We start from the raw sequence: 19518 nt of genomic DNA, 5'->3' as shown, positions 1-19518 counted from the left end.
AGTAGTCTCTAGGAGGGAAACCCTGGAGGAAATTCTGCTTATTAAAATTGCAATTTTAGTTTCCATTAAAAAGGAGAATAAGACAACAGAAGATGGGTTGGCAAGACAAATTATTTCTTAATGTCAGTTGAGCTTATTTTAAATGAGATAACATATCTACACCAGGTTGGGTTCAACACATTTTTGCCTCGTCAACTCATTTATCTAATTCAGTCATCTTGATTATAGCCTCATGGACCTTCATTTTCAGAGGAAGAATTTCTTAACAAACAACCTACACAACATGCTGATTACTGAACAGTTAATTCTAATTAACTTGGCTATGGCAAGAGAATTTTGATAACGTCCTCGACTGCAAATACGGTTTGGTTATTCTGGCCAAACGTCTTTAAAATCAAAACCCACAGCAGAATCTCCAGATGAGACATCAGAGTGATAGGGATCTAATTTAAAGAAACAAATGAGAAAATTAAAATCACAAATAATTTATTCTTTCGTTAGAATTGATGGAGTACAGTTTTAAATAGCAATGAAGTACACAGTGGTGGAAAATTGGCACAGAACCTACAAGCTTTTAATTCRTAATAATGTTCCTCATGCCATATCTGTTCAAACCTTGATGTGTATTTTCTATTGACTTTAAGAAAAYTGTTTTCCCTTTAAAAAGGATGCACAAATTGAAAATCTTGTCTTCCATGTATAATGTCACACATACTATGAATACCAGTTGGTTTTTTTCCCCCTGAACATTGATTGCAAACTGAAAAAAAAATATTTTACTCTTGGGTTAATTTTAAGTTTTATAGTTTTAAAAAGTTTCCAGGGATTCTTGAATGTATGTATTTCCGCAGAACAGAATATCCATTTATTTGTCTCATACACAGTTTCAGGGCAGTCTCAAAACCAATTTTTTGTGTACTATTATTATTGATCAAGGTGCTGCCTCTCTCTCACATGCAACACTATAAGCAATAACGCAGTTAAAAACAAAATTTGGCATTTACCTCACCAACAGGTTTTACATTTGATGTTATAAAACATCCCCTTGGTCTCAGGTTAACCAGTAAGAAAAACGGGCACAAACAAAAATGCCCCCTTTTTAAAGTTATTAACTCCCAGTTAGGAAAGCTGTCCTGGTTCCGGCCAGGACAGGGTTAAATTYTGCAGTAGCCAGGAGGGGACATCTCATTTTCTGGGGACCCTTCTGGGTTGTGTAGCATGGGGTGGAACCAGGCTCTGCRTGGTGAGCAATCAACCGCGTGTGAATCCTTCGCCTCTTTCTTGCACCCTCTGGCACTGGTATTGTTGCTGTTACTTTCATTTTCTTATTTCATTGCTGTTTCCAGTAAATTGTTCTCTCAAGCCGTGATCTTTACCTTTTGTGCTTCCAATTCTCCTCTCCAGCCCACTATAAGGGAAGGGGAGGGAGACTGGGGAGCAAGCAAGCGGCGCRTGGAGTGTGTCAGTGGGAAGACTAAAATTGGGGAATACCATTCCTAAACCACGACAAAAGTTTAGATAGGTTTTACAAAGTCCTCTAGGCTATTTTGATACATACAAATTATTCAACTAAAGGTTAAAATACACTTATACAATACAGTCCTGTTCTCCATATTCTTTTTCAAGTTCTTTGCATATTCAAGCCAAGTAAAATTAACACTTGTCATTTTCTTTGTTATTGCAATTATTAAGAAGGATTACAGCTTGCTTATGCAAAGCTCTGACAAAACACTTGAGAAATAAAACCCAAACGTTTATCTTGTTACCCAAAAAATGCTGCAGAAAATTGTCAAACTATGTTAAGAAACAATTTTTACAAAACCGCTTCACTCAGAAAAAATGGAAAGCTTAAAAAATCCATCTTTGCACAAGACTATATTACACTGTCCTTAATTATGTTCCCATTTAGATAACTGGGATTCTTAATCTTTGTATGTGAACCYGTCAGTGGCATAGAACGCTCTCCATCTTTTCACTGTTATCTTTATTGTACACCATTTCGAGACTAATACAATCAAGCACTTATCATGACCCTACCCATTTTTAACAGTAGATTTGTTATCCTGCCTAGCGAGTAGTGTACTGTCTTGCATATTCACCACATGAAAAACATAATATACAAAATATTGCTGCTGTAAAAAGTGTGCATTTCCCCTTTTCCCCTACAAAAAAAATCTGTGGAAAAAATATTAAATTCCCATAACCTTCATAAACATACAAAGCTGTTCGCACCTCTCAGTCTGTAACAGTCTATTTGACATACAGTTCTCAACTCACTGCAAATTGTTATGTCACAGATTTTCTGTCCAATATTGCCATCTAGAGTAGAGACGTGAAACTAGTTTCTGAGAATCTGCAGTCTTTAACAATTAACCCATAAAGACTGTATACCATAAAACGTCCACAGTATTTTTCCAAAATCTAGATGGAATGGGAAGTTCTCATCTCAGGAAGATATCCACAGTGCTGAGGAGGCCATATGGCTKCTAAGAGATATTGCCTACTGGAATGTGAGTACTTTTTCACTGTTGATAATTTCCATACTGACCCTAAAAAAAAATTAAAAACAYGTAATTAGACCACAAGGTGTATTCTCCTGTATTAAAAGCTGTAATTGGAAGGCCATCCAAATAAACTGCGATATTAAAAGGTGGAAGCAAAACTAAGTGATACACTGATATGAGTAACTGGTTAGTTAGTAGTTTCATCTCAGTAAAAATACTTCGCACTTTCAGGTAGAAGTAAGACCAGTGACATRAATTTAAGGCCAGAAACCTGATTTCATCAAAAGAGTATACTTTACATTCAACAGACTGCTGCAAAATTACCAGAACATCATCAAAAAATAAAAGATGGGGACTACTTCCCACCTAAACTTTTAAAATTATTTCAAAAAGTCAAGGTCACCTATAATCAAAGTAATTTAGGAAACTAACCATGACACAGAGATACCTAAAATKATTACCCTATCAAGCATTACAGAATAATGGTACATATATTTCAAAACCAAGGCACATCCCAGTGAACATGAAGAATTAGTCCACATAACCTACAGGAAGCAATTATTCCATAGATCTGATACACAGAATTACCACMCTTATTGATACTCTATTTCTTTTGACAGAATGTGCTGCAGAGGTGGGCAGAGGTGAAAGCATCAATGCTATAAGCTTACCATGATCCTTCACCATGGGGTTCAAGGCTTGCAGAAAGCACTGGGCTAGGAAATGAACATGCTCCAAACTGTGATCCTGTCACCATTCCATGTTAAGTACCACCACAACAAGGCAGTATTTTACATTTCAGTTTCATGTTGCAGTGTCAGTTATGTTCCATTATAATATAACAATCAGTCATGAAGAAGAGTTTCACAACAGCTGCCAAATGAGAATTTAAGCAGCACAATTCCTGTGGGAATGGCCAGTATGAAAGAGGTCTTCTGTAACAGAGTTTCCCAGGGGAACTTAAAACTGCACAAACTGGAGGAGCACAGCCTATCAACAAGGAGGGTTATCCACTTCTAATGCAAGGAAAGCTGGAAAAAAATCRGCGAATTGTGATTAAGTTTCCTTGACCTTACTGGCCACAAAGAAAGCATCCTCCTGTAGCTTATTGTTTYCAGAGGAAGTTACTGGTTTAGTGCTCTATATTAGCACTAAATATTAGTGCTCATCCATAACCTTCAGAAGCAGAACACTYGATAAATCTCAGTGGATCCTCYTAAAACTTAGCTCTGTCTCAACAAATRTTTTGTTTATCTATTAAATAATTAAAAGTAACTGCATCTCTAAACMACCATACTGAAAGAGTTTTGTTCCTTCTTCCTTTTCTAATTTCTGTACAAAGAAAGCCAACTGCTCTTCAAAAAACATGGGCAATTCTCACTTCCCTTGTACAAGTTTTTCTTGAAAGTTCAACTGACCTTTTACTGAGATATCAGGATTTTACTTAAACATTAGAAACTCAACTTTATCATTCAGTTAATCTATGTTACTTATACCAAGGAAAGTAACAGTGTACAGTTTAATGACCTTTCTGAATGATTCCTAGTGCAGTTTGGATTTTTACAAGTTAGTACCTTTAACAGGAACAAAACCTGTTTCATCTTTTAATTCTAAGACAGCTTTTTTACAGGAGTCCTTCACTACAACTCCAGCTAAAGTTTTGGTAATTGGTTGTTTGTTTGTCTGTTTTAAACTTATCTTAGCAGTGATAGGAATGAAGCAGTTATTTTTGGGTCATTTCTTTCCCATGTTCACTGCCTCCTTACACTGCTCAGAGAAAACCTGTGTAAAACAGGTTTCATGTCTCCCCATAAACTCTGCAGCTGAAGGACCTCAGCTGCAAACCTGAGGTACTTTTGCAACTGAAGAGGAAGATTAGGATTAGGATTTGTGTTTGTGGAAAATAAAAGTGAYCACTTCTACTGCAAAGCAGTAATGAAAAATGATCACTTAAGAGGTTCAGAAGCCTCATCTTCCACATAAAGTAAGTCATTCACCATGAGGTTATGAAACACAACATCTCAATTCTTAAGGTCCAAAAATATTGCTGGGAAGGCTTCACTTTGCCAAATTGCATTAAAACTTAGCAAACTCAGGAGAGAATGACTGATCACAACTCCATACAAATGATTCTTGTAAATTACCAAGAAATAAACTCCATGAGAATTGTATGTAACTGAAAGACCATGTCCTCAAATTCATTAGTTTAAATGTCCAGAATTTAAGATTACCAARTGAGTGCGTAAGAAACACAACTTTCTCATAAAACAAAAGAATACCTGGTCATATCCATAAGGCCTCTGTTGTGGTGGCTGTGGTGGCCCGGGCTGCGTGGGTCTGTATCCYCCATATTGCTGTCCTTGTCCTTGTGGATAATTGGGATACTGAGGCCCTGGACCACTCTGGGAGGGGCCTAGGGATGATTAAAATTAAAAAGAGATGAAAAAAAGACTGCTTAGAATGTTGGAAAGAGTAGAACTGTAAAAGCACTGATTTTTACAGCTAACTGGGGCTAAGAAATATCACAACAGTGTAATGAGGTCTTTGGAGTGGCCCCCCTCTCCCCCTGGAAAGCATCTATGCTGGCAGGCAGTGCGCTCCAACCACAGAAACATTTACTTTTTTCATATATTCATTATTTAACATAATGCATGTAGTTACACATACAAGGTTACAGGACAGACAAGAACAAGGAAAGAAATTATAAACATGAGCCCTTTCTAGGATTTAGGAAGGCAGTCTCCTGTCTCCTGATGTAGGCTGCTTCAGTTCCAGAATTTTCTAATGCAAGAAAAGCCAGATCATCAGCTATGYTTAACATTTGGACCTTCTGAAGAGACCAGCAGTACTGTGATGCCAGAAAGTGAAGTCTCACACCACAGCAAGCAATCATGGATGGGGTGTCAGGCAAGCAATATATACGTATATTTTATATATGTATAAAATGTGAGATGTGACAAGCAGTAAAAGCTTTTGTGGGATGGAAAAAAAMCACCCTCTACTCCATACTCCTCTGGTAATACTAACTTTCCAAAAAAGGCTAGAAAAAAATCCAAAGCTTTGACTCCCGTCTTTTTTGGCTCTAAAAAGTAGTTCTTTTGCAAGTACAACTTTCTGCTCCTRCTCACAGGGACTCAGCCTGTCTATCACTGGAAGCTGCACGTTACCACCATCAGGCAGTGCAGCCRTGTTCCAAACAAAATTATCCCTTCCAGGAGTACTCTGTATTTCAGTGGCACTCCCTATGAGTGCCTACACCACCCCTTAAAGACCGGAACTCTATTTTTCAGAGCTGAAGATCTGAAGCTCTTCAGAAGTGCTTTCTTTTAAACAAACCTACACTTTTCTTCCCTTCAGAAGAAACAGATGCGTTTTAGCAACTGTGATTCATTGTTAGAGAGGGCTAGTTTTAGCTACAGGCACTGGACATTAAGGTGACATCAGCTGATATCTCCTTCAGTAATTCTGGATCTATAAGAGTGAAAAAGATGACCTGGAGAAGAAAAGCTATTACCATTCTCCTCAGGCTTCAAATTCCCTTGAATTATGCAGTTTCAGCTTTCCAGAGTGAAACAAAATCTTAAAGATTGATAATAATGACTGAGATATTGATTTATTTTTGCAAATTAGAAAGCAATTAAATATTAAATTGAGCAAGAATACGACATCCTAAAAGTGCTGTGTTCATCTGACAAATGAACATGGGTTTATTTATTCATGGTAATTCTTTACAGCTGAATGCCAAATATTCACTGACAGATTTCACAGGAAATAAAGGAACTTCARTAACGATTTCTACTAAAAACCAGAAACTGAAAAGTATGTTATTCTGTTTTACAAATTATGTTGGGCAAGTGGCTCCAAAAGATTTCCTCATCACTTTTCTTCTTCTAGTATTTCTTGACCTAAACTTCCAGAATTAATCAGATTTCATTTCTTATGAAGATCAGAGCAGTGATCTACATGGACCTCCACTCTGATCTTCAGTCTAACCCCACAGTATGTTTAGTAGAATGTAGSTACAAGTATTACTTTAGAACTTTCAGTTCATCCATAACTTTCAGAAGCAGAACACTTGGTAAATCTCAGTGGATCCTCTTAAAAATTAACTCTGTCTCAACATAACTGAATTTCATGTGCATCTGGCATTTATCTACATGGCAAACAAATTACCCATCTATTTCCCTCACATACACACAATGCTAAAAGCTTCAACATTTAAGCCTGCAAAAAAGCTAAAATACATGGAATTTATGGRATTTCAAATTCCTTCTTCTATGATAAATATGTATGGCTTTACAGCATGCAAGCAAGTAAAACTTGAAAGAGCAGTAGTTTCAGTATGCTCTTCTGACAAGAAGTTTTTTAGAATTAATGCACAAAAATTACATACTACYACTTTAAGCCTCCTTTTTGGAAGGTTTTCCTTGAATCCAGGGACTTGTGGCAGAGGATTTCTCATTCTTACCATGCATCAGAAGGTTTGAACTACGAGTGCAAATTCATAAGACACAGTCTTTTTAAAGCTGCACTGTCAATGCKTAACAGCAATTTCTCTACTATCAGTACAAGAATTTGAAAAGAATGATTCATGTATGTTGAATAAAGTTTTAAACTAGTTTTTAAAAGACTGTCTTAATTGGCAAATCCACAGAAGAAAAGGGGTTCTTTGTCATCTTTGTGAGTGCATTCACCTACAGAGGAGAGAAAAGAGCAGAATCTTTCCTGGTCCTTCTAAATTACAGACACCCATTCCAATGCTGTCTGATCACCTTCRGTTTTCTGGGCTACCACACTCTCCTAGACTGCCAACAGATCTAATTCCCAGGAGATGATGCCTTCCCTGTTTTCTTGTTTTGGCAGTGAAATTGCAGGCATTGACGTGCTCTGTTCAAGRCTGGCCTCTGGACCCAGTCAAACAGGGAAGAAACAACACACAACAAAAGGTCTCTCTTAGTCCTTTCTGTGACAGCTGCCTCTGTCCCCAGGCTCTTACCATAACCCTGCTGTTGTCCTGGATAGCCTTGTTGGCCGGGATATTGCTGCTGTTGTGGTGGATAGCCCTGCTGTTGGGGTGGTCCTTGATATGCGTCTTGCTGCTGACCATATTGCGAATTTCCTGTAAGATCATTGCAAGAAAGCAAAAGCTTATAAAGACACCTATTTGCTATTTTTTCCTCCTAAGATGCACAGCCAACAACACAAGAACAAAATGAAAATGCAATATTGATTTCAAAAACTGAACAAAACAAAGAAAACTCAAACCAAACAGAAGGAACTCGGCCAAACAAACTGCAGTTAAAGCCAATTTTGCAAAGTTGAACTGCAGCATTTTCAGCATCTCTGCCAAACGAGCATTACATTTACTGGAACATCACAGTCATAAGATCATGACTATGCTAAATAAAATAAAAAAAAAAAAGACAAAATTAAAGACAGCTACAAGAGCACAGACTAGCTACACAAGATCAGCAAGCTGTTTCCTAACGGCACTATAATTATACAAAATATATACACACACAAAAAGATATACAACTGAACCAACAAATTTATGTTTAAATAAAAACTTCCATTGAGGTAAAAAAAAATCTCTAGAGTGTTTTAGTCATTTTACTGTTGTTAGAATGGCAAATTGTGGTTATATATTTTAGGTGTTTGCAAGAAATTATTCTGAAGGCTTCAAGTTCCCTGCCATTTCCAAGACAGCCAGCAACTAGTATTCTACAAGAGCTTTGCATGGGTATAAGTTGTGTTGTGCAAGAATTTCTGTTCCCGTTGAGGGTGGGGGAGGAAAGGGTATGTATGTGTGTATGTGTGTGAAGGTATATAGATACCTCCTTCGTAGTAATGTTGTGAGGAATCCTCATAAGGCCTATCGTAGCCTTGTTCAGGATACGACGGTTGCTGATAACCGTAATCATTATGACCTACATCAATTCGACAAGAGACAGGAAGAAACGTTAATGGCCTCTGAGTGAAAACCCTAAAAATATTTCATTTCTCAGAAAAATGAAAAAAAAATTTCAACTGGATATACATGAAAAAGAATTTTCAATTGTATTAGCCAAAGACTTATTAATATGATTTCCTTTCATATTGAATTAACATGTGACAGGGGAAAAAAAAAAGGCTTAATGCAGTAGTTCTAGCARCATCACAGTAAGGGATGGTCTTAACCTTCCAATAATCCTTGTTGGAGGAGTGGGGGGGAGAAGTACTTCATCTTTCACTCAAAAAAAAATGAAAGCATTTAGGCCTTTCACATGTAAATAACCTGAATTAAATTAGAATGAACAAAGAAAGCAATTATCATACTTTGTCTAACACCTGTTCTGCTGATCTCCAATTCAAAAGCATATGCTAAAAGCAGTGTGAAATATAACAAATAAAGCTCAATGAAGTTATGAACCATCATCTACATTATATTCTGTTTTTAAATTACAGAAATATAATATTCTCAAGGTTTTCCCTACTAATAGCACTCCTGCTTAAGGTCTTAAGAAAACCTTTCCTCTTACATTCCAGTTCTGGGTAGATTCATTACAAACCAACCTTYCTATTCAGAGATTAGAGGCATCTCTGATTAAGAAACCAATATATGCAGTAAGCATCCCACCTGTTGTTGGTTTTAGCACATATATATTTTTGTTACAGATGATCAAAATAYATCTTATTGCTAACTGGGTCAAGAATACATGTCAAAATTTTGTTTACATTCAAAATTAAATCATGTAAATTTTGAATAAAATTTTTACATAAAAGAGAAAACAGTTCTAAAACTTTATCAGGTCTGCAACTGTACCATAKATCATTGACTGAATCTTACACACATACGTAACCACTAAAACAAGTATTAAAACATATTTTCCTTGTATTCTGTGTAAGGGTAATAATAAGGTAATGATAAAGATGACTCTAGAAGGAATAGATCTTAGAATTAATCTGTGCTGCCAYAAGCTGTTGATGGTAAAATCAAACYGTCCTTAGTAGAGTAAATTGCCTGTAGCAATTTAGTGCTCATGTGTGTAGATGGATGCTCCAAAATGAAAGCTGAATAATTACCAGTTAATGCAACTTGTAAAATAASTCTGCACATACTCTCCAAAAATTAACACATGTAAGCTTATACAGATGTGGCTTGATGTATCTTAAGATCAATTTAATGGAAATTAAATTCAAACAAATAACTTGTATCCCTTCATTTGCAATGAGTAGTTGCTTTGGCAATTACACAGCTTTGCTTTGTATACATTTTTTAAACATTAATATCYACCACATTACTTGAACTTCATAATATACCATTAAGTTGCACACATGGTTATCACAGTAGTGAGAGGAGTCAGAATCTTTGTTCTCCTAGTCTCTGCTCAGCCTGAAAACACGTTAATTTCAATTTTTCTAACTTATAWCACAATCCAATAGCCATCAGCACTTCCTATTCCAAGAGGCAGGACAGATTTACAAAATTCAAAGTATCGGTCTTGTCTTGAAAGCACTGAGGGGACATCTAAAGAGGATTCACATTTCCAATATCCTTAGGGCAGGGACCATTTTATTCCTACATAAATGTTAAACTGAAGGCCCATACCATATCAGCAATAACACATTTGTGCGACTTATAAGAAAACTAAACACTAAGTTAAAAAAAAATAAAGTATTTACAGAAAAARCCCACATCTTTTTAGCAGGTTTTTTCAGTTCAGTAGAATTTTTAATAAAAGGATATCGCCCCCTCTCTTATTGAGAATAAAGTTATGACTGTTTTAATTCATCTCAATTATACTAGATATGCYAAGGAACTCTCCATAYTTTGAGATAAACCAATTAATTCCATTCATTTTGAAAKACTAAAACTGTCATTAAGAGTTTCAAATGGGAGTCATACAAATTATGTGCTTTAAGTGGTAATTTTGTCTACTCATAGTAACTTAAACTGTAGTAACCATTCTGAATTTGGAAGRTTTTGTAAATGTGAGGTATGATATCCAATTACTATTCTTGCCTCATCCCCTAGTTTTGGGCATATGACTACATTAGTAYTGGGCAGGTATAGAAAATGGGAAAGTTAACATTTATGAGAGATTACCATCAGGGTAATATTGCTGGTTCATGCCTTCTGGAGGACCTTGTCCACCATGACTGTATTGGTCCCCATAATAGTCTTCCTGGCCTGAGTACTGCTGTGGTGGGCCTGAAAAACCACAACCAGTCAATACGTAAATAACTTGTTTGCTCTGTTATAAAGCCTGCTAATTTCTGATTTTATATGAGAAATATCTCTCAAATGTATTCCCCACCCGTATTGCTGCATTACAGACAACATATGTAATCTGGTTTAGTTAAAAAAATAAGTTAATGTATCTATCTACATATACACACATACAGTTGTTTGGCTGGACTAGACTGAGAACATATATATTTAACTTTAGTTTTGAGCTCATTTTAAGAATATGTGTATAACAGACTAAGGTGTTAAAGGTGTTAAAAATAAAACTATTCCTTGTTGAAAAAGGACTAAAAAGAAAAAAGAGAAGCAATATCGTGGAACATTGTTCCATTTTTTGTAACTGAATGAATTCAGAACCAAGTAGCTCCTCTGTTCCTTTTCCGTACCTATCACTTAAATATCAAAACAGAATTCTCCATCAACGTATCTGAGATGCGTAATTTCAGAATGCATGATCTCAGAAAGAACCAAAAGAAAAAACCCCAAAATTGTCTTCACATTTCATGGTGACAGCAGTAATCTCTTGCTGCAAGAACCACCCTTAAAAAGGGTAACAAAAAGAATGTGCAAACAAAATCTGTGACACCAAATGACTTGGTAGAAATTTGGTGTAAGCAAGAAAGTGATGTAAAATGGTTTCAAAAATGGTTATTTAAAATCAGTGTAAAAATACTGAAGTGAACTCCTACCTTGCTGCGGTGGCCTGTATGGAGGGATCTGTCTCTGTCCCATCATGTGATTTCCTTGGTTAACTTGGCCCATCATTCCCATTGGCGGCTGCTGCCCCTGGTAATGCTGGCCACCGGCCTGTGGCATGTTGTACTGCTGGGAGGGAGGCTGCTGGTGCATCATTGGACCTGCACAAGGAGAAGCAGCAAAAATGTCAAATACGCAAAAATGATTTATGATTAAACCTTACCAAAAGAAYATGGAAAAGTCAACTTTTAAAAATGGACCAAAAAAGGCTCTGTATCTCTCGTGCTTTAAGTAAGGGTTTGTTGTTTCTGGACATATGCGAATATAGGTGAACAGTTTAGTAATCAAACTACARAACTAAAGTCCACCGAAATAAGGTTACATTTTAGATTATCTTTCTTCAAAACCACAGGCAATAGTTTACACATGCACAAAGATAAATSAAACAGTTTTACCATTTTTGGTTTTAAAAAGTATCTTCAAAAAAAGCATAGGTGAAAACCTGATGGTGAAATCTTGGTATGTCATAGAAAAATTTCTTAACATTAATGATCTCCTGGGAGCACYGTTTCATAGCACACACATAGTTGCTGTTACATTCCATCAGCAAGCCACAAAACCAACCATTTTATTTAGCCTATAAAGACAAACCATGTGAACCAGATAGGCAATCACACAATAGGCATACGCAGAAGGCCTACAGAACACAGGCTCTGCCCAACACTGAACAGTCCTAAACAGTCTGTRACATAAAAATCTTTCATACCACATTGCACCAAGTTTCTATGAACCACAGGAAGAGACCAGGAGAGATCAAGTACTGTCCATGTTTTATCAACTGAGAAAACCTGATTAAGGCTGTACTTGGAGAAATGCAAATTTCAGTAATGAAAACAGACAGTTAAAGAGCACCCTACTGACACCACACAGCAATGAAAATGATGATTACGCCATTTCATTATATTAGATTGCAGGTTAGACTGMTACAACATTTAACAAAGAACAGCTTCTGTGCCTCCTCTGTAGTACTACTTCAGAAAAGAGTCATTCCAGTATCAAAAAGAAGAGGAGGAAAGAGTTTTGACAAGGAGCTAAACTTTATAGACAAAAGATTTTTGTAATATATTAATTCAAACCACTAACACCATAGTGCTCAGCCTGTAATGGTGAAACCCTAAGCTTTCTTTTGTCTTTTTATAAAAGAATTCATTTTATAATTATTTTATAATTATAATGACAACAAGACACTAGCCTCACTAAAAACCAAAACAAATCATGACACCAAAGACCAAACTAGCAGAGCCACTCATTCCTAAGAGAAAAAAAAGGTATCCCCTACTTTTCAATATGTTTAGATTTTGCCATTCCATTTGCTATTTTTAAGTAACTAGGTGCTGARGCACAAGCACAAAGTCCTATGTGAAACTACAATACTGGAAAAATACTCAGATACAGCCAAGTGACAATGGATTTACACATTTAGACTATGAATACATAGTCACTTAGATCCTGTGTATGTGGAGTTATAAGGGAAAGTTAAGACGAACTAATTAATGGTATGAATTCAAAGTGTGTTAGTTAAATCCCATTAAACCCCTGTGTGGGATCTCTCACTGAGAAGTAAAGTGGCCTAAGTTTCATTTTCCTCTAAAGATAAATATTGGCCACTCTTAAGAAGATCTGGTTATGATTCGATCCTTCAGTATGGATACKGAAATCAGTGTCCCGATTTTAAAGTAAAAAAAAAGGGTTAAATTGATATGTACTTAGTTTAGTTATTGGCAAAATAAATTTCCTTTCTTGATCTTCTAAATGAGTAGGTAATTCAGATTATTCCATTTCACTACTCCTCTGTTTGGAGGTACTGAGAAACATTAGGCAGTCTTGAAAAAAAMCAGAAACTTGTTGCCATAATATTCCTAGATCTCAAGAAAGCTTGTTAATTAACAATATTAATATTAGTCACAATACAATGTGATAAAATGTGTTGGGTCCCCATGGTGCAATGTAGAGATTTTCTGTTTGCTTTTTAAATTAGAACTTCATTAACGCTTTGTAGAGCCACAATGAGAATTCACAACYCTGTATCAGGCTGTGTGTTGTGTTCATAACAGACAGCCTGGCTTCCTTCCAGTTTGGTTCTTCTTATTAAGAAGATACCTAAAAGAACCACCATGATCTCTACTGCCTCATGGAACATAACCATTTAATGCAGTAGCTTTGAGGGATGTTTTTTATGCAGTGGTTTTGAGTAGTTTTCTTCCATTTGAAAAATCTAGCCTAGGAGAAAGCTATGTTTATTCATCATGTAATACTTAGCATGACATAAAATCCCAAAACTTAATAAAAAACTTAAGAYTATTAATTCATTATCTACTTGGACATGGACAAACTTGACAAGTATGCCCAAGAGAACCTCAYGAAGTTCAACAAATCCAAGTGCAAGGGGCAGCACATGGGTCGGGGCAAACCCAGACACAGCATGGGAAACCCACTGAGAGCAGCCCTGAGARGAACTTAAGGGTTTGCTGAAAAGTTCTGAAAAGTTGATGAAAAGCTGGATAGGATCTGGCAATGTGGGTCTGCAGCCTGAAAAACCAATTCAGTCCTGGGCTGCATGAAAATGTATGGCCAGGAGGTCAAGGGAGGTGATTCTGTCCCTCTTCTCTACTCTGGTGAGACCCCACCCACAGTGTTGTATCCAGCTCTGGAGGGTCCAGCACACCAACAACACAGTTGGAGCGAGTCTCAATGAAGGCCACAAGGATTATCAGAGGGACAGAGCACCTCTCCTACAAAGAAAGGCTGGAGAGGGCTCCAAGAGACCTCACYGTGGTTTCAAATACTTCAGGGGGCTTATAAAAGGGAGGGAGACAGACATTTTATACACGCAGATAGTGATAGGACATGGGACAATAGTTTTAAATTCAAAGAWGGTAGGTATAGATTGGATATCYGAAAGAAGTTCTTTATAGTGAGGGTGGTGAAGCACTGGAACAGGTTACCCAAAGAAGCTGTGAATACCCCATCCCTGGATGTGCTCAAGATCAGGATGGATAGGCTTCTGGACACCCTGGCTAGCTGTAGCACAGGCAGGGAAGCTGGAGCTAGATGTTCTTTCAGGTCCCTTCTTAAACCATTCAATGATTCTATAATGCTTTCTAATATCTGCAGCACWTATTTTCACAAGCACCCTAAAACACAGGTGACCCTGACCTGATCAGGTCACAACAAACTACATTTGGTGGAAGTCAAATCTCTGATCTCTTCCAGACTTGGAGATAAGACTTTCATATATAAAGCTCACAAAACCACAAGCTGCAAGAAAATGCTCACTGCTTTCWAAAACTCTCCATAGAAACRCGTTTTTTGTGATTTTCTAGAACTRTTTAATYCAGAGATGACAAACTATYTTATTTGTGCAGAGTTCAAAATGTGTCCAAAGAAATATTATGTCAGTAAAATATGCAAGTACAGAATTTAACTAGTCTACATTGTCTAGAATACAYATTTTTGTTTAGAAGGTGTAGAAACTTTGAAATGAGCAGCTGAGGAAAAAAAAACCCAACTTCTGCACCAGCCAGTATCTCATCAGGAGGCCTCATGTGCAGAGAAGAAAGGTATGTGGATTAAAACGAAAATGGGCTACTTCCTGAAAGCAAAACGCTCAGCAGCAGCCTCCTGACAAGAAACTGTCTGTAAACTGACAACCTAGTCTTCAAACAGGTAAGGCAAATAGAAAGAAACAGAAATGCAAACTAAAAGAAGGTCCCAGATAAACCTAACAAATCTGACACCAAAAGTGTAAAGGATTAAAGAGCTGTAGAAAAGTTTAGTGGTTTAAAAACATCTCCTTAGCATGTCCCTTATGCTGAAAATCATGTACTGGTGGCAAATGCTATGAGAGGGCGAGAATAACTGCTGACGTGGTTGAAACTTCTGAAGGAGCAGAGMAGTGAAGAACCACATTCACAGATGAACTGGTGAGTCTGCTGTTCTGACTAAAGAGCTATGGGAACAGGTGGGTATGACCAAAAAGCAGCAGTACTACTGTTTCTCCAGTCTTCAAAATTACGCTGGTTGTGTTGCTCAGGGGTCTRTTCTTTAGGCATTTCACAATGTGCACTTGCATGGATGAAGCAACTGGTGATCTGTATCCGGAGTATCAGAAAAGCCCACAATGCTAGACTTACCATGGTCAATCTCATCACTGTGTCTACTGYTACAAAAATAACAAAATATGTATCACTGCAGCAGCCCTCAGCAAAACTTTTTCACTGTTTTTCTACAGGTTTTTTAAAAAAAAAAAGCTTTTTTTTTAAGTGATGGTTTTAAGTTTTGTGAGAACTATACTGCAGTGTCAATTTAATTTGACAAACACTAAAATTCACATATGCTTAGTCAAATGAACCACCATCGTAAAGYTGTTTTAACACCAGGGCAGTTTAAACATTATCTCAAAAGATTTTCAGGATACAAAAAATTTTGCTACTCCTAAGACATTATTTAGCCTGCAAAATAAAAGACAGTAGACACTTCTCCACACTTGCTTACTCCACAAACTTCTCATCTCAAACGGAACCCTAACTTCAGGTATCATTTAAAAAACTAGTACATAAAATGTCATACAAAARAAATCCTTAGTTACCAACATTGCCTTTCATGTTTTACCCTAGGGAAGGAAGATGAAAACACAAGCTCTGTGGCAGCTGTTTATATCTTTTTTCTTGACAAAACTACAATGTCTTCTACAGCTAGACAACCTACAAATCCAGCTACAGCATGATGGTGTTTCAGGATGTGGATGCAATTTTATTTCCTTTTAATAGGTTAGATGACAAAAAAATATAGACTGYCCTGCAGTCAAGGTACTGAAACCTAACAGTCTCAGCTTATATKGGAGTGAACAGATGGCAAGACATTCACAAAAGGTACTCAAACTCAGAAATCACTTTATCCTGGTCTGTCATACCCTGAATACGTTCACATAAATGAAACAACCACTAAAAAAATCTCAGCACCAGACATGACAACTGACCTCCTGCAAATGGCTGAGTCAACATAATACTGTCCATCTGTAAACTAGTTACTCTCCCTTGCCACATATAATGCTCTTTAAACAGAGACTGGGAGTTTGACAACTTTGCACTTCAAGCGCTTCTGACAAGGAAATGGAATCCCAGCAAAAGGATCTCTGAAACAGTCTCTGATGGCCATGCATAGCAAAAGAATSTGAGAAACAGTTTCTGAGATGGTTAAGCTACAATTTCTTGGTTCTTACTTGTAAAATGTATTAATTCTACTACTAAATATTATTCCTTGAGTATGAAAGATTGTTCAATATATATAAAAAAGGAATTTCTATGCAAGTTTCAGGTTTCAGAAAAAATAATGCTTCTATCTCCCTTCTGAAAGGTCAAAAATGGACAAGACTTGAAATATTTTTCAACCTACGAAGTTTACCATACACAAGAAGAAATGCACCTATAAGACCATAGTTTCTTCCACACTCATTCAGCTTCTGCTGCTTCCTATCTTTYCCAAAAAGGTAGCCAATATTCCTTGCTGATGTCCCAGGCTGCTATACAAACTTTTCAGTGAAGAGTCATCCACAAAACCTTCCACTTAAAACATTCTGCTTTCTAAGTCAAAAATTACTAGAATTCCTCTTTTAAACTACACTGACTACATAAAATCAATACCATGAGAACTTTGCTTCTCATTTAAGGTATTCCTCTGGCTAGCATTTTATAASTACTGTAAATCAATAATGAGTACAAAGTGGAGACTGGAAGTAAATCCAGAAAAGATTTCTGTTACTACACATTTTATTTCTTAATCAGCACTTTTTTTTTTTAATTGCTGACACCATCTGCCTTACAAAGTGTATATACAGCACGATGTTTTGCCAGCTAATGCACATWAAAAGGTTATGCTAAAGCCACCCGAGTGTTAGATCAAGCCTTTCTGAGTGTTAGGGTGCCTTTATCTATTACACAATAGTATGGTTTTTTTCCCCCTAGAAGTATTGGCTTCATTCAGTACACAATAGATATTACTCACTGAAAAACTATTTCAGTATTTCGTTTCTTCCTAGCAGTTCATGTGAGATGTGAAGGCTAGTCAAACACTGAAGACARAATTATTAATTTATTCATGGGTTTTCTTATGGCACCCATAAGTAATTGGTCCAAATCTTCATAATGAATATACTTTCACAACACTCCTGTGAAATCAGATGGTATTGTAATCTTACCATCAGATTCATTCCTCTACAGATAAGGTACTCACATAAGGAAAGCTTAAGGTCAAAAATATCTACTAATTTTTAATAGCCAACCTGAGATATTAARACCTCATCTTGTGGAGTATTTAACATTATATTAAGGTAGTGCTTAGTGCTGTCATTAACTGATAAACATAGTARGATCTCCCATTTTCAGTATGGATCATTCTTTTAAGACAAAGAAAAAAAACATGCTTAGAGGGTGAACCCTCTAAGATGTCTCCTGACAACAATACTGATGCTCAGAAATTTTAGTTCTTTTCTGTTTCTGAATTGTTGCACATGCCACCAGTTAAGAAATCTTYGAATCACAAACTGTTTATTYCCCTTTTGTTAAACTCCACTGAGTRCATTTCCTAGCARTYYATTCTTGTTTCCTCACTTAGGTGARAAGCCTGAAGTGGCCATGCTTGTCTGAGACGTCTACCCAGCCAGATTGGGGTTTGGCTACCTATCTAAATCTCTCGCAGTCTCACAGTTTTCATTCTCTACCCTGCTCTCTTGGAATCACAAGAGAGTGAAGATACAAAAATATTTCTTCTAATTTACCATCGAATTTCAATAYGCATGTAACAACTAAGAGCATCAAATGGAGGAAATGTATTAAGCAGACCAGACTGGGAATCATCTTAGATCAAARTAACAAATATATACATCTTCAGACTTCCTCCCTCACAGATACCTGGAACAGTATTTTCATTTAAGAGCAAATAGCACCTTGCTTGCATAACAGACAAGTTTCAAAGCCTCGCTGTAAAGGAAGGARCACCTGCACTCCTGTATTTATATATTAAGTACTCTGTTTACTTATGTTTTTGTGAGACATTGAAACATTTTAAAGAATATAAATTTTCACTCCACTCCACTGCCAGAAATGGCTCTCTCCTTCTGTGAAATCTCTACAAAAAAAAGAACCAGCCTTGAAGCAGACATTTGGAATGGAAAAACTATCAGCCTAAAGAGTAAAAACTTTGCAGAATTAGTCACACATGGCCCTAATGGCWATGGTATCCTTGTTCTAACTAAATACTTTGCTCCTGTTCTTGAACCTATAATTTGGTTAGATAGTGTTTTATTCTTTACTCCCCAAAGTCACTTCAGTACCACTATTTGCTCAGAACAGAAACCTTTTAAGTGTATTTCTGCTTAATTTCTAATGAGCAATTTTCAAGTTTGACAGGGTACTGAAAACACAACAGGGGAATACTTTGAGGAAGAGTAAAGAACACTACTTTGAAACAGAATCATCTCCTGAATTTCAGGCCAGTCACACAAAATTGTTTTCCATAGAGTAACTTACTAGATGGCTCCCTCACACATACTGCTACACAGTTATTGCTAACTCTGCAACTAAGAAATCTGAACTGAACTGGCACTTACATTTACAAAATTACTACATTGTGTATTGCCCAAAATACAGATAACTTGCCAGTTCAGAGACAGTCAAAAATATTACCACTTACAAGGCTTCTTCTGCTGTGTGCCTATCTTTTATTTCTTCTGCCGTTGTATTTTAAGAAAAATGCTATTAACAATGTAGATGTTGAAGGACTCAGACTTCCCACTTTCTCTACTGGTAAGGAAAGTGCAGAACCAGCTGTTTCATSATTACTTGTTTTTGGTTAAGTTAGTCTTTTGTCTGTTTTGCACCATTCTGTAACTTAATAATCAAAMTGATCAGTATGATCTGGTCTGTTTGTACACCTCAGGAACAGATGGTATCTACATACAAAAAAGTAGAGCTTTGGTTTGTCGTATGTCTTCTAGCAGGTGCTATGTCCAGACCCTATGYAGTAACAGACTTA

General features: G+C 36.7%; 1 protein-coding gene across 3 annotated transcripts in view; it reads right to left on the bottom strand.

Moving 5' to 3' along the window:
- Positions 1 to 469: 469 nt before the first annotated feature.
- SS18 (SS18 subunit of BAF chromatin remodeling complex) overlaps positions 470 to 19518 on the bottom strand; it is a 43575-nt gene continuing 24526 nt past the window's right edge. The window contains exons 6-11 of one of the 3 annotated variants that reach the window (XM_057367243.1): positions 11421 to 11588; positions 10591 to 10695; positions 8339 to 8431; positions 7501 to 7623; positions 4784 to 4917; positions 470 to 2549 (exon numbers count right to left, since the gene is read on the bottom strand). In XM_057367243.1, the coding sequence (XP_057223226.1) occupies positions 2523 to 2549; positions 4784 to 4917; positions 7501 to 7623; positions 8339 to 8431; positions 10591 to 10695; positions 11421 to 11588 (650 nt within the window). In that variant the 3' untranslated portion in view covers positions 470 to 2522. The remainder of the gene's footprint in view (positions 2550 to 4783; positions 4918 to 7500; positions 7624 to 8338; positions 8432 to 10590; positions 10696 to 11420; positions 11589 to 19518) is intronic. The other 2 variants (XM_057367244.1, XM_057367245.1) reach the window with 2 other exon arrangements.

This window comes from Malurus melanocephalus, unplaced genomic scaffold (assembly GCF_030028575.1).
Source record: "Malurus melanocephalus ecotype Western Australia unplaced genomic scaffold, MMel_1.1 scaffold_76, whole genome shotgun sequence".
NCBI lineage: Eukaryota > Metazoa > Chordata > Aves > Passeriformes > Maluridae > Malurus > Malurus melanocephalus.
Note: the sequence above shows the minus strand (reverse complement) of the source record. Positions and strands in the feature narration are given on the sequence as shown.